The 16057-nt window shown below is 36.7% G+C and overlaps 1 protein-coding gene across 1 annotated transcript in view; it reads left to right on the top strand.

Annotated features, from left to right (window-relative positions):
- Positions 1-16057, top strand: part of PCLO (piccolo presynaptic cytomatrix protein) — a 416657-nt gene that overhangs the window by 24099 nt on the left and 376501 nt on the right. The window contains exon 3 of the mRNA XM_036247507.1: positions 5920-7323. Coding sequence (XP_036103400.1) covers positions 5920-7323 — 1404 coding nt within the window. The remainder of the gene's footprint in view (positions 1-5919; positions 7324-16057) is intronic.

Here is a 16057-nt window from a genome sequence, read left to right as displayed (position 1 = left end):
ATAATATAAAAAACACATTCAATAAGTATTTGGACGTAATTTGATGAGAAATGGAAGAAAAGTTTAGAATAATTTATCATTAAATAATATCTAAAATTTTCTTGGTGTCCAATACAGAGATAAGAGTAATGATAAGTAGTTTCTCCTTTTAAGATTCTATGTGAGGAGAGTAGAAGAGAGGAAATAATTGAAAAAAAAATTTTAAAACACTATCTGTTTAATTCCAAATGTTGTGGTTTAAACTATTGTTTTAATAGTTGAGAAGGGGCAGACCTAAAAAGGTAGCCTTTAGATATATGGGAGAGGAGTACAAATTGGACTGTGAATCATAACTCATGTAAGGGAGAATGAGAGTACTGCTTTAACATAGTAAGTGGTACATTGAGATGTCATGGTTTGCAGAAAAGCTTAGTTGTCATCAAGAAGAAATTCAGCAGGTTTTATTATAAAGGACAAGATGAAAGCAGAATTGAAGAAAATTTATTCAGTGGCCAGTGTGAGTGGTATGAACACCAGCAAATAAAAATTCCATGTATTTGTTCTTTTGATAATCCATTATTGCAAGTACTATGCTATGTTGTTGAGAAGAAATTTCATTATACATTTTATGTAAATTTTGTTTTTAAAATGTCCAGTTCAGAGCATATTGATGGATAGATTTTAGTCATTAAGCCTTCTGGACTTTTTTTTTTTTGAGAGGCTTCCTTTCTGTTTTGAAGGTAAGCGGATTAATAATAGATCTGAGCAGAATATTCTTTAATTCCAGAACCCCTGACATTTGCTAATTCAGCTTATTGCTTAGGTATAGTGAGTTAACTTTCTTGAATGATTACTGAAGACACACTCTTAAAAATAAGAATATATTTTTTTAGTAATCAGTTTTGATATTTTTTTTAAAGTGTGACAGTTTATTAAAATTCTGTATGTGAAGTTCACAGTTAAACACTTAAGTGGTAACTCTTGAAACAGCTACATAAGACGTTTCTGATTATCCAGCAAAGGCCTTAGCCAGGAAAGTTGTAATACATAACAAAAGGGAATTGGATTAAACAGGGAGATAAGTTATAGCATATATACAGGTCTACATTAGAATTCACAGAGAACCTCAGAGTGAGCAGAAGTCCTGTCCCACTGTTCTCTTAACCCCATTTAGGTAGCATATTAAGTCAGAAGCCTGAATGAATAGCTTTTGCCTTTCTTTTGTTCCTTTCCATAGAGCTAATTTAATTAGAGGAGCTCATTAAACAATTGTCTCCAGACCTTGAATTCTTTTTTATGCACTTTCTGTAAGTAAGGCTGTAAGGTAAGGAAAGCAAAAGATGATTTTTTCCTTAATATATAAAATATAAAATTTAGTAATAGTTGAGGCATAACATATTTAGCTATTACCATTAGGAGTTTTTATTTTTAATGCTTGTATATTGAAGGTATGAGTTCTTCTGAAACACACTGATAGAGTTGTAGGCTTTCCTGGTATTGTTTCTTACGTTTCTCTCATCATATCTCAAATGGATGTGGATGATTAGAGTGCAATATAATTAGATCAATTTAGAGTATAACGTAAGGGAGTGGGTGCTATTTGTGACAGATGACCCGGGAAATTGCTCATCAAATATGGGTGGAAAGCTTCTTTGAATCTCTGGCATGGGGAAGAAGTGATGAGGACTAAAATCTTCTAAGATCCTCATCCATTGCTACAGTGGAATGAAACCCAATCATGCAGAACTAGAGGAGCCAACTGTATTATTGACATGGGTACCAAATGGAATTGGCAGCAAGTGTCTAAGGCAATGAGGGTAGTAAACTCAGGTTCATCTCTGCTCAGAGTTAGAGATAAATACTTAATTTTCTAAGAGAAACAAGGCAGTCATTTTCTCCAGGCAGGGAAAATATGGTTAGCTGGTGTGGTAATTAAGGCGGGGGACTCTTTCAGTTTGAATCAAAATGGGGACCATGGGCAGAGATGTAGACTAGGGTTCTGGGGAGAAAGGCATGTAACCAGAAAATGAGGGCAGAAGCCTGTCATTCAAGGTGGGTAAACAATGGGGATTAGCACAGTAAACACAGAAATGCTGTAGCTTAAAAACCCAAACATTTTCAATTAACTTAATTCAAACCAGCTCAAAAAATATTTGTGAACATCTGTAATGCTTCAAGGGTCAGTTATACCATGAGGATACATAGAAAGACCACTACCAGGAAGTCCTTACCATTTGTTGCTTATAGTTTTTTGGGGGATACAGATCTGGAAATAGAATTATGTAAATGCTTATGTAAGAACACTAATAAAATTATATATATATATATTGAATTTCTTGCAAAAAATTAACTTTATTTCACAGTTGGAGAGGCATTGAGGTTTGAGGGGAAGTAGTTAAAGATGACCCCTTCTGTGGTTTCTTTTAAACAGTTTATATTTGATGGAGGTATAAAGTATTTGAGAAATGCCAAGGACCAAATGAGAGACAGTGGCTTGGAAATGTGAAAGAATGAATGGGAAATTACCTTTCACAAGCAGTGCAGACACGCTTGAGTAATAATTGAGAATGCAGTAACAATATGACAGAAATTCTAACTCAGATGACTTAGAGGGCCAAGGGTCTTGTATTAGTCCTTATGCTCCCTAAGTGCATAGCAAAAGAGAAGTAGAAGGTGTTCATGATGTTAATGCTGGGACTGGTTGTGGCCTCTTTCATTTTCTCAATGTATAGGAGTTTTTGATGCAGTTGTTCTTTTTTTCATTGAGTCAGGAATTTGAAAATCCTCCTGTTTTCAGTACTAGATTTTTTTTTTTTATCCTCATCCGAGGACATTTTTCCATTTTTGTTCAGACAGAGTGGGAGGGAGGGAGAGGAAGAGAGAGAGAGAGAGAGAGAGAGAGAGAGAGAGAGAGAGAGAGAGAGAGAAACATTGACTTGAGAAAGACACATCGAGTGGCTGCCACCCGCATAACCCCAACAGGGGCCGGGGACAAACCGCAACCGAGGTACGTGCCCTTGGCAGGAACTAAACCCGGTCTCTCTGGACCACAGACCGATGCTCTAACCACTGAGCCAAACCGGCCAGGGCTCAGTGCTAGATTGTTAAATGCTGAGGTAAAAATAATTTCTATTTTCAACAAAATTAAATAAAAAGGAGGTTCTTTCTAAAAAATCCTAAGAAGATGAAAAGCTTTTCATGTTGTGATAACTATACACAATGTATTCTAGCATTGAGGAGGGAAATTGAGGGATCAAATGTCTTTTATGTATTGTTTTTCAAAATGAAGGAAATGTGCTCATTAAAATGTCATAAAATGACACAATAGATCTGTTCATAAAAAGGTGTGTACTAAGAGAAAAGCCGCTCTGGCCGGTTTGGCTCAGCGGTTAGAGTGTCAGCCTGTGGACCAAAGAGTTGCGAGTTCAATTCCAGTCAAGGGCACACACCTTGGTTGCAGTTTGGTCCCCAGCCCTAGTTGGGGGTCATGCAGGAGGCAACCAGTTGATGTGTCTCTCTTACATAGATGTTTCTTTCTTTCTCCCTCTCCCTACCCCCACTCTATCTGAAGGATAAAGAGAGAGAGAGAGAGAGAGAGAGAGAGAGAGAGAGAGAGAGAGAGAGAGAAACAGAATTCTCTCCCTGTGAAGAGGCAGTGACTTGTGGTTTCCATCTCACTTTTCCTAATTCTCACTAGTCTGCTTATGTGGAGACATAGTCATATACATTTGTATGAGGAGACATTGATTTTAGAATTTGGACAGTATAGAATGTGTTTGCCAGTGTTGATGTAAAGCATACATTGGATAGGACATAGTAGGGTTCTGATTTTGCAGTGGTCCAAAGATGAAGTGAGAGCCTGCTAGCTAAGCTACGCATGAAGCTCCAATGTTCACATTGCAAAGGGACTTACATTTTATTTCTTAAATCAAATGCATCCAGAGATATTTGTTTTGGTGGAGAGGGGGAAGGAAAGTAACAGGAAGGAAGGAAAGAAGGAATCATGACAATATCACCATCAGATTCTTCTATAATGTAGTCTCTATGAAGACACACATTTTTGTCTTTTATTCAGTGATATGGTGTAAGTAGAAGTTGCTCAATAAATATTTGAATAAAGAAATGAATAAATGTTGCATCTCCTTTGGCTGTGACACTTGCCCCCCCCCAAATAAGAGTAATTTAATTATAATGAATGGCACTGACCCTAGGAGTTTCTAAGTTAAAGTGATTGATGTGGATACAGATCTCATATATTATTTCATAGGAAAACATCAATGATAGAGTATAGATAAGGAATCATTCTTCTAATTGTATCTTCTTTTATCTTGTCTGGCTGCATGGTTATGAGGTGATGCATCATTGAAAGCTGTGGAAGAAAACACAAGAGAAAAATTAATAATAGAATAGTAGGATTGACATTGGCAGCAGGGGAGATGGGAGATGGTTGAGTGGGTAGATGCATAATTATAGAAGAATTTCCTTTATCAAGAAGGAGGAAAATTACCCTGGCCGGTTTGGCTCAGCGATTGGAGTGTCAGCCCGCAGACCAGAGAGTCCTGGGTTCGGTTCTCGGTAAGGGCATGTACCTCCACTGTAGTTGTAGTTTGTCCCCGGCCCTGGTTGGGGTTGTGCGGGTGGCAACCACTCGATGTGTCTCTCTCACGTCGATGTTTCTCTCTCTCTCCCTCCCTCTCTCCCTCCCGCTCTATCTGAAGATAAATGCAAAAATATCCTCAGGTGAGGATTAAAAAAAAAAGGAGGAGGCAAATGGAATGATAGTTTTCTTACATTCTAGCTCACATTAGTCATGGTACTTGTATAAGTAGCAATTGCTTGATTATGTTTTTAGATTAAAAGAAAAAATATGTTATTTATAAGATGCTTCAAACATACATAAAGGTAAAGATAAAAATATAACAAATATATAGGTATTCAACATATGTATCTCAGTCAAATAAGTATATTGCTTCCATACATTCCTTATATTGCTCTTTCCAGTACATTCAAAAGATTAAAAGGAAACAATGTTTCTCTATTAGATCATGTTATTTATGCTCATTTGAGGGGATGCCATTTTTTTTTTTTTTTTATATATTTTGTTAACAGAGAGTGTTCTCTTTTTAACCCAGCATGATTAACAATTTTGGTTTTTCACACATTTGATTATGTTTCCTTGGATGGGGAAGTAATGCTCTGCTAATTTAAGAAATTAGCAATGTGTTAATAATTTGACAAGCCTACTCTGGGTTGTATAACTAAAAACTGTTATAAGCCATCCACAGAGAAATATATAACATGACTGATAATATGGAATCTAATCTATATTATAATTTATGTTTTTTTAAATCCTCACCCGAGGATATTTTTCCATTTATCTTCAGATAGAGGGGGAGGGAGGGGGGGGGAGAGAGAGAGAGAGAGAGAGAGAGAGAGAGAGAGAGAAAGAGAGACATGGACGTGAGGAGACACATCGATTGGTTGCCTCCCTCAAGACCTGGACCAGGGCTGGGAGGAACCGCAACTGAGGTATGTGCCCTTGCCCAGAATTGAACCTGGGACTCTTCAGTTTGCAAAACAACATTCTAACCATTGAGCCAAACCAGCCAGGGCATAATTTATGTTTTTTTTTATGATACATGCTTTTCTATTTCTAGGACTAATCAAACTTCATATAAATCAAAGGTGAAGAATAACAAAATTAACTTTAGAAGAAAAATATAACTATTTGATTTTTACTCTTTATTTAAAAAAAATAGATGTGTAAATCTCTGAGATTCATTGATTGTATTTTAATATAATTGAGTATGATTTAATTAAAATAATTTGATCTTTTATGTTTTGCATGACGAGAAACATAGTTTCAGATGACAGCATGCATTTTGAAAATGTTTTTACATTGTTTTTGTCTCAGTGACCATTGTTTTATTTTATCTCTAGGTAAAAGAGTGGCTCTGTTTAAACTGTCAGATGCAGAGAGCTCTAGGAGGTGATCTGGCTCCAATGCCCTCATCACCCCAGCCCAAACCGAAGACAGCCCCAGTAATTCCTGCATCAGCGGTGAGCAAACCATCCCCACAGGTACCGCAGGTTTCTCCGAAGAAGGATGCTGCACCCAAACAGGATATCTCAAAGGCACCTGAGTCTAAAAAACCCCCACCACTAGTGAAACAACCCACCCTTCATGGCTCTCCCTCCGTCACGGCCAAGCAGCCTCCTGTGGCAGAGTCCTCATCCAAGCCAGCCCCTCCCAAAGAACCTTCTGTCCCATCCGAGCAGGCCAAGGTCCCTATGGCTGATGACAAACCAAAGCAGCCCAAGACGGTAAAGCCAGCCACAGACATTGTGTCTTCATCGTCAACAGCAACAAAACCTGATATTCTAAGCTCCAAAGTACAATCAGAGGATCAGGAGAAAATAACTCCTCCTCTAAAAACAGACTCTGCCAAACCCTCACAGAGTTTTCCACCAGCAGGAGAAAAAGTCACCCCATTTGATGCTAAAGTCATACCTCGACCTGCATCGGATTCAAAAATTGTTTCACATCCTGGGCCTAGCATGGAGAGCAAAGGTCCAAAACAAGTTGATCCAGTTCAAAAGAGAGAAGAACCTAAGAAAGCACAAACTAAAATCAGTCCTAAGCCAGATGCCAAGCTGATGCCAAAAGGGTCACCAACACCTCCCGGCCCACGACCTACCACTGGCCAAGCTGCCCCCACATCTCAACAGACACCAAAGCCTCAGGAGCAGTCAAGACGTTTCAGTCTGAATCTGGGAAGTATTGCAGATGCTCCCAAATCCCAGCCCACTACTCCTCAAGAAACTGTGACCGGGAAACTCTTTGGGTTTGGAGCATCAATCTTCAGTCAGGCATCAAATCTAATCTCCACAGCAGGCCAGCCTGGATCTCATTCACAGAGTGGGCCAGGGGGCCCAGCAAAACAAGCCCCTCCTTCACAGCCCCCTCCTGCTCAGGGGCCACCCAAGTCTACGGGTCAGTTACCATCAGCACCTGCAAAGGTTACACCTGTGAAAAAGGAAACAAAAGTTCCAGTAGCTGAAAAATTAGAGTCCAAAGCTGAACAAGTTCCAACAGTGAAAAGAACAGAAACAGAAAAGAAGTCTCTGCCTGTTAAGGATAGCAAACCTTCAACAGCTGAGCCCCAAAAGGCTACCATTCCCCCCAAACTGGAGAAAACCCCTAAACCAGAATCAGCCTGTCCTCTGTGCAAAACTGTCCTCAACATAGGTTCTAAGGATCCTCCTAACTTCAACACTTGTACTGAATGCAAGAATCAAGTGTGTAATCTCTGTGGATTTAACCCCACGCCACACTTGACTGAGGTACGCAGTATTTACATTATATATGGATATGAGATTACTGTTTATTCTGAAATATTTTATAGCCAAATTTATGAGCAAAAAAATACATTTCTAGTAAAGAAAGTAAATCAATATTGATTTCTTAGAAGAAGTTTCAAATACTTTTTGCAGGTTTACTTATTAAAAATTTATGTAATTTATACTATTCTGGGTTAATGTAGCAGAAGGAAGAAGACGAAATAAGCTGACAACTTAAAATAACAAGTATCCTAATCCTTCTAGTTTCTTTAATACATAAAAAAGTTTGATTGCAGATCCATAAAAAATATGAGATATATTATTCTACAAAAATTGTTAAGGACTTTGTGAAGGGAATACTATTGTCTACTAGAAAATATCGGTTCAAATATATTATGTCTAGACTTTTTATAGTTCTGTTTGAGCTATTATTTAGCATAAATATAATAGAGTTATTTTTTAAGAACTGTGGAAAGCAAAAGAATGGACTTAACTGGTTAATGTCAGGGAACTTTTTCTTATGGAACAATAATAATACTTTTTCCACAAAGTAAATGACCAAAAAACAGATAGCAAATTTCTACCTAATATAGTTAATAAAAGAATGAATCTATGAGCCTCAGTAAGGTGTTAGGGCTATAAGAATTTTGGATCTTGGGAGACTGATGGATTATATGATAGCTGCTGTTTTAGGTAAGTAACAACTATGTTTGAATAAACATTTTGGGATTGAATTTTAAATAATTGTTCATTGTTTTTAAACAAATTGGAAATACTTAAGGATTATTTTATTTCACTCTCCTTGATTTTATAAGTCATTAGAATGAAAAATTGAATAGATTTTTAGCAACTATACACAAGAAACCTTAGAGATTCTTGCTGTTTGTTTTCAAGTTTTTTTAAAAGGATAAACCATATATTTTTAATTTTTACCTTTGAAATATATTCGGTTGCTTTGATATTACTAACACTGTAGGAAAATATTGTCCTTACAAGTATAAAAGCAGGTCTTTATTCTCTTTAACTGTGATGAATAATGTTAACAAAGATCCATTTTAAAAGTAGGTAAAACAGTTTTTTTTCAGTGTCATGGGTGGTAACAACTATAATTATTTCTTATAATCATATTTTTAGAAGAGTTGCCTTTGGTGGTGTATTCGTGAAGAGGAAAATTTGGTTTTCCCAGTAAACAGGTTCTCAAATAACGTTGTCTCATTCAACATCGTCTCAGTGTAATGTTTATGAGGGAAAAAAGAATTTGATTCCTGGCCAGAGCTGCTGTCTGTGTGGAGGCTGCACGTTCTCCCACGTCTGTGTGGGTTTTCTCTGGGGCCTTCTGTTTCCTCCCTGATCCAAAAGATTCCACATCGGAAGAACTGGCGTGTGGACAGTGTCCCGGTCTGTATGAGTGTGGGTGTGTGTGAGTGTGCCCTGTGACGGAAGTGTCCTATCCAGGGTGGGCCCACCTTGCTCTCTGGCTGGGATGGGCTCCAGGCCCCTACATCCCTGAAGCTGAATAAGGACGTTGCAAAATCACTGTCTTGCTTTTATTAATCGTTCTTAAATATGTGTAAAACTCACATTTATTTAAATGTTTAATATTAGAAGTGGTTCGGGTCTTTATTTAAAAGTTGTTGATGTTTTTGTGACCAGAAATATGCTATAGGAAGTTAACTCTTATTTATATCAATGAACCTAGGGTAAAATTTATTTCATTATGTGTTATTGGCTTCAAATCGCAGTTTCAAAGAACCTAGGGACATCGTCAGGTGAGGACTTACTGGACAACTGTGTTAATTTCATAGATTTAAAAAATTATACCATTTAATGAGGAGCCGCATTGTATCAATACCAGCCACTTAATTTACATAGTTACAGAACTGCACCACTAAAAACAGAACAGTAATGTCTGTGTTTAAAGCGTACTCTGGATACACTAAAAAATGTGTCTGGATTGTAGAGGGATAACTATAACTTATATAACTTATATAATTTATATAAATGCGTGTGTGCGTACATATTTATATGTATACATTGAGGCCAATTTTGTCAGTGTTTGGAGGTGTGAAATGAGAGCCCTGAGTAGAGAATCAATAAACCTTTCACCAACATCTTTGATTTTGTGTGTGTTGCTCAATTATATTTTAGAGGTGGTAATATGAAAAGGAGATTTATTGAATAAAGTAGAGAACTATCTAGGGCTTGTATGGAATTTCAATAGTTTGAACATATAAATGATTTCAAGTTTTTAAGTGGTTTAGGTGAAGTCCAATTTTAAATTGGATCAGTTGGATTTAGACAATCTTTTGTTCAGATTTTTTTGCTGTGTAGTTATTTCTTTGAATTTGGAAGATCATGTTTCAGAGGAGAAAAAGTTTTAACGTAACAAAGCAGTGGATTAGTGTTCCTGGCTCAATCTGGCTATACTAATCTGCAAGAAGTTTTCAGTTAGTATAAGACCTCAGTGCCCTGTGGTCTCTAGCTGAAGTCCATGGCAGACCTGGAATCCAGGGAGTGAATCAAGATTAGTTTTTATTAGTATTACTGAAAGGAGTTTAGAGTATTGGATGAAGGGGTTTGTTGAAGAGAAAGGTGCATTGTGTTTGCCTATGTATGTATGCATACATACACATATGTACCCAGGAAATTGTAAATGTGGTCTAGAGGCTTAACTCGTGGTGCTATCCCAGTGTTCATACTCCTGCTCTTTTCATTTTGAGTGGTTAGGAAAGCCTCTCCTCCCGGATCCTTGTTTTATTTCTATGGTTCCTTCTTTCTGTTTGTGATCCTGTTCTTGTGATCCAGTGTTTTCTGTGGGGCTGGCTCTGCACTTTCATTGTAGTTTTAGAAAACATATTCTGAAAATACTCACACTCTGCCTACAATGTAAAGACATGGTGTATCTTAAGAAAGGATTCAACTGTTTCCATTTATTTTTCTACTAAAACATAATTCTAGTGTAAGTCTGTGAGGCAGGACTTATTTTCCTGTGGGTACCACGCTGCCCTCCCCTTTCACTGTTCTATTCCTCTGGTGGTCAGAAGAGCTGGTCCTCCTTTGTCATGCTTTAGTGAGCTCTCCATAGTGTTCCTCCCTCCTCCCCCCATTAATCAAACACACCTGTCTCTAGGGTTGCTTCCTGTATTTCACACTCCACATCCCCCACAACACCTGCCTAGTGCCAAGGGCTGCCTGGGGGCCCTGGGGTGTAGCCAGGCTTCAGCCTAAGCCTTATGGTTTAACTGTTTGATGCCCAGTATGTATAAATGGTACTATAATCCACTAACCCCTGCTAGAAAGGAATAATTGTTTTAGGTTTAATATCTGCCAACTCAGGGAATATTTTACCTTGGAAGGAGTTTTAAGTGTCTGCAAGGCTTTCTGAAAAAAGTAATTTATTGAATTTGGAAACATGCTAAGAAAAACAGCCTAAATTGGCAATCTGTTTACCTAGTGAATTTTAATCATTCTGGTTCAGTTCTAATGCAAAAGGTGTCCAGTTACTTATAGTGGGTATTTATTTTATTGTTTGTACTACCCTCTTTAAAAGTGACATTTTGTTATGAAAATAAGACTTAAAATTTGTTTCCTCAGGTTTCAGGAAGGCCCAGAGTCATGCTTTTGCTTCCTTGGTAAGATAATTAGGCCTGGCCTAATTAGGAATAGCTTGCATGTATTTGTCAGTTTGCTTCTACTAAAATTTGTCACTAGGCAACAAATGGGCCTTTTGAGCCAATTAAGACACAGCCACAGTGGTGTAGCTGAGATCCCTTCAGATCTTTACCCTCTAGCCAGGGTGGCTTCTGCCTTCCCAGTCAGATATTCCGAGAAGGCCCAGTAGGGATGCGCTACATTTCTTAGTTTGGCAAACACCTAATATCTTGCCTTTATTTTAAAAGTCATTACTTAACACTTTAAAATCATAAATCTGTTACTGAAAAGCATTTAAGTACACACACATATGTGAAAAATTAAAGACTGAAATGAAAGAATGGTCAAAAATCAGTAAGGAGCCCTGGCTGGTGTGGCTCAATGTTTGGAGCATCTTCTACACACAGAAGGGTCTCTCTCTGGTTTGATTCCTGGTCAAGGGCAGGTACCTGGGTTGCAGGTTGATCCTGCCCAACTCAGAGTGTGTTTAGGAAGACATCTAATAGATGTCTCTCTCTTTCTCTCCTCCTACTTCCATCCCTTCCTTATACTGTCTTTAAAAATCAATGGAAAAAAATATCCTCAGGTGATGATTAACAACAACAACAAAAATCAATATGGAGAAAAGAATTCTACTACTTAGTTTCTACATGTAGTGGAGATCCACCTTCTGAGTAAACATTTCTGTCATGTATAGCAAAGAGGGGCACTCGATGGCACTTCCTGACTGACATAGCAAGGTTGATTAAGTTTGTAGAAACAAAAATTTTAGTCATTAATTTTTAGGAGAAATTTGATATTACATTTTTATTAAGTGATTTTTAGTTGAAAAATATCCACATGCTATTAAGATAGCAATAGTTTGTTAAAACAAATTTAAACAAAATAATTTTTTCATCAGTTTTTTAATCCATTTTTACATAGTTAATATTCTGTTCTGTATCCCAATAGTAACATATGATTATATATCATTTTCCCATGTGATGAAATGATTTTTTTGTGTGTGTGTGGTATGTGCCCTCAGCAGAAACCGAACCTGAGACTCTCTGGTCTGCAGGCCGATGCTCCAACCGCTGAGCCAAACAGGCCAGGGCAATGATTCTTAAACATTATGTAAAATGACTAAGTATTCCTTAATTTTATGGATTTGTGCTTTTTCATACACTTTGTCCACATATTAAGGATTCAGGTCATTTTCATTTTAAATAAGATGATCATATTTGGATATAAATATTTATATTTTTAACTGTTTCCCAAGAAAAGCTTTTTAGTAGTAGGGTTACTAAATTAAGAGATAAAGACCCTGAAGTATCAAATTCTCTTTGGAGCTGTGATAGCAGTTGACATCGTCACTACTAGCACATGTGATTGCTTTCATACTGCAGCCTCTCCAAACTTGAATAATATCATTAAACATAGCATCTGTTAATTTAGAATTCTAAAAGTGCTGAGGTAGTGTTTCTTTGATTATCAGAAATTTTATTTAAATGTTAAATGTAAATAGATCATTCTAATTATGAGCCACACAAAACATTGTGGGACAAGGTAAACTTACATAACTCGTGTTATTTTTCTTAAATTATAATGGGGCAGGTATTAGCCTAGGCCTATGTGCAAGGCATTGTGCCACACCTTTTACTCACAGCAATCCTGTGGGGTGGGTTTTACAGCAATTTTAGAGGTCAGGAGAATGAGCACAGAGAGGGGCTGTTGCCAGGCCACAGAGGTATGCTTCAGAAGCTGAGCCAGTGCACTCTCTTACACTATGTGCTAGTAACCAGAGAACTGGGTAAAAATTACCACTTGTTCTGTGATCTCTTATCCGTAAGTTGTGTCAGTTGGTAATTACTAGGGCTTTAATAAAAATTCATTTGATAATATGTGCATCAAACCAGGTAACATCTGGGGCCCACAGAATAATGGTGGCTGTGTTCCATGATTGGATTTAGAAGAATGGGCAGATTAAGAGGTTCAGAAGCACAGAAGCTGGCATCATCACACCAGTTTTCTTTCCAGATAAGTCAACTGATTGGTCAGCATTTAAAGGTGAAAGTATATGGGTGAATGATGAAATTATGTTCCTGCCTTTTATATAATGAAGGTGAGGGCATAAAATATACTTGCTCCAGTTGCAAGAAATACTAATTTATTACTGCCAACACATACAAAGACATTACTCCCTCAAATGATAACATTGAAGTGTTCCATTTGTGGTAGTGGTGGTTGTTAGTCTTTGCTTCTACCAACATTTTTGTATAGCTTCCTTTGTTACATTCTCAGGAGTGGACTTAGTGGACCACAGGTAATGTGTATTTTAATTTTTTTTTTATCCTCACCCAAGGACATTTTTTTTTTTTTTTTTTTTTGCATTTAGCGGGAGGGAGAAAGGGGGGAAGAGAGAGAGAGAAACATCGACATGAGAGAGACACATCAAGTGATTGCTACCCACACGACCCCAACTGGGGCAGGGACAAACTGCAACTGAGGTACGTGCCCTTAGTGGGAACCAAACCGGGGTCTCTCCAGTCCGCAGGCCGACGCTCTAACTGCTGAGCCAAACCGGCCAGGGCCAGTAATGTGTATTTTAAATTGGTTCTCCACAGCAGTTGTATCAGTTTACATTCTGACCAAATTTGCATGTATGCTTATGTTTCCTTAGAGGTGTGCTGATAAAACAGTCGCTGGACAAATGTGGCTAATGAGCACTGCGGCTAGTTCAAATTAAGATTAAATACAAAAAACACATTGGATTTGAAAAACTAAACATGAAAAAGTGTAAAATATCTCACTAGTAATTTTATTTTAATTACTTTTGTTTAAGGCTTTCTTCCTTAAGTATTGACATTGCTACTGCCTTTTCATCACACAACTTTGCATTTGCATATGCATATTATGTGGTATACTGCTGTGTGGTATATAATTCTTTCTCTCTATACAGGAAAACATGACTATATTTGTTGCACTCTGATGATCTCTTCCAGAGCTCAGTTTCTTCATGTTATGCAAGATAGCTCGTTTTTGTTGCATGTACTACTGGGCAGATAGGCCACAGGGCTCCCATCTCAAGAGATATACTACCAATCCTGACCTGTGCTGGAGAGCAATGTTCTCATGTCCTGCTAATTATCAGTTAGAAATGTCTATACTATTTACTAGTATCAGGATATCCTCTCTTTACTACTGACCCCTTTGTTTCCAAGTGTTTTCCTCTATTAGTTCTTTTCAGAACTGTTTTGTCTTTTTTATATGGTCCCTGTGGCCTTGGGTGAAAATCATAATTTTTTAAGTCAATATTTACCAGAAGACTCAGCAATACAGAATATTAGCATTTAAATATATCACCTGGTTCATTCATTTCTTTCTTTTCTTGATGGCCACTTTACTTTTAAAACTCTGATTCCAATAATTTGAATTACAAAAGTAGTATTTCTTAGAGCAATCCATAGAGTACTGAAGTTTCTGAAGAAAAATGAGTAACTTCCTCTTCCACATGCACTTTTTATTAATGAGTTGGTATCTATTCTGATATATTTTTGTTGTTGTTGATTTTATAATGGTTATGCAAATAGTAAAATGTAGAAGAATTTGAAATATAAAAAAAGTTTTATAGGATAATTATATTTATTTTGAAATGAGCATGTGATCTTACTGTTGTTGATGCCTTTATTGATACTTAAAGATCAAGAGATGAGTTAAAACAGTAAGATAAAAAAATATTGGACATGATATGGCTTCTTCTTTAAAATATGTTTTATTGATTTTTCTTTTTTTTTTTTTTTTGAGAGAGAGGAGGGGAGAGATAGAAACATTGATGTGAGAGAGAAATGTCAATTGGCTACCTCCTGCATGCCCCCTACAGGGGATTGAGCCTACAACCTGGGCATGTGCCCTGACTGGGAGTTGACTGAGACCTCTCAGTCTGTGGGATGATGCTCAATCCACTGAGCCACACCAGCCAGGCAATTTGGCTGCTTCTTTATATCCTTACTTATAGGAGTTCTGTTCAGCTAGTCTTCAGATGATTCTTCAGGTTAACTGTTCTATAATTTAATTGGAATTTTGATGTGGTCATAGAAGGATGCAAGCACAGTGTTTACCTACTCCACCATTTTGACCAGAAGCCTACATATTTTATTGACTTATTGTTTTCACTAAACTTTATACATTGGACATTCTTGTAAGTGAACACTCACTGACTTACCTCATTCTTTGTATGAGGTAAATAACTGAGCATTATCTCAATACTGAAGTGCATTCCACTCTTGAAAACTGAAAAGTTAAGGGTGTTCTATTTCTGTGACTGTACAAACTAGGCAGTAGTAAAACACTTACATGTATTTTTTTCATTGTAGTTTGATATGTTAGATAAATTACTTGAAATGGGTGGGCAAGTTTAAGGCCGATGAGTTTAACAAAACTTCCATATTTTTTTGTTTAAAAATGATAGTAATTATAGTCCTGCCAACAAGTTATGAGTATGTCTATTTTCCTATATTGACTACTAGTAGTTCACATTTATCAATTTCAAGCATCAGAAATTATTTTTTATTGTTGTATAATTTTATATTTCCCTGTCTATTTTGAGTTTAAACATTATGTATTTATCAACATCACAAGTTTATCAACCATTAATATTATTCCTTTAAAAAAAATTCCTGTTTGTACTCGTATCGGTCATTTTTCTTTGTGGGGGTATGTCTGTATATTTCTTATAATCTTTTAGAAAATTAAACTTTTTGTCAACCTATCTTGAAATTATTTTTTGGATCACTTGTTTTTAACTTTATAAAGATACCTTTTATACATAAGGTTTTTATAAAAAATCTTCTTATACAATCAAGTATTTTAATTTTTCCTTATGATTACTTATCCTGCTAAAGAAGGCATTTTTATATTTATGTTATATGGATAGCTTTCTACATTTACTTCCAAACACCTGTATATAGATTTTTTTTCACTTCTGATTGCTTATACATCTTTAATTTTTTGTATGGTGTGAGGTGAAGGGTCTAATTTTGTTTTTTTACCTTTTTTCCCCAATTCTAATTTATATTCAACATTATACTGTATTAGTTTCAGGTGTACA

Source organism: Molossus molossus, unplaced genomic scaffold, assembly GCF_014108415.1.
Source record: "Molossus molossus isolate mMolMol1 unplaced genomic scaffold, mMolMol1.p scaffold_m16_p_7, whole genome shotgun sequence".
In the NCBI taxonomy this organism is placed as follows: Eukaryota; Metazoa; Chordata; class Mammalia; order Chiroptera; family Molossidae; genus Molossus; species Molossus molossus.
This window is presented reverse-complemented; position numbering and strand designations above follow the sequence as displayed.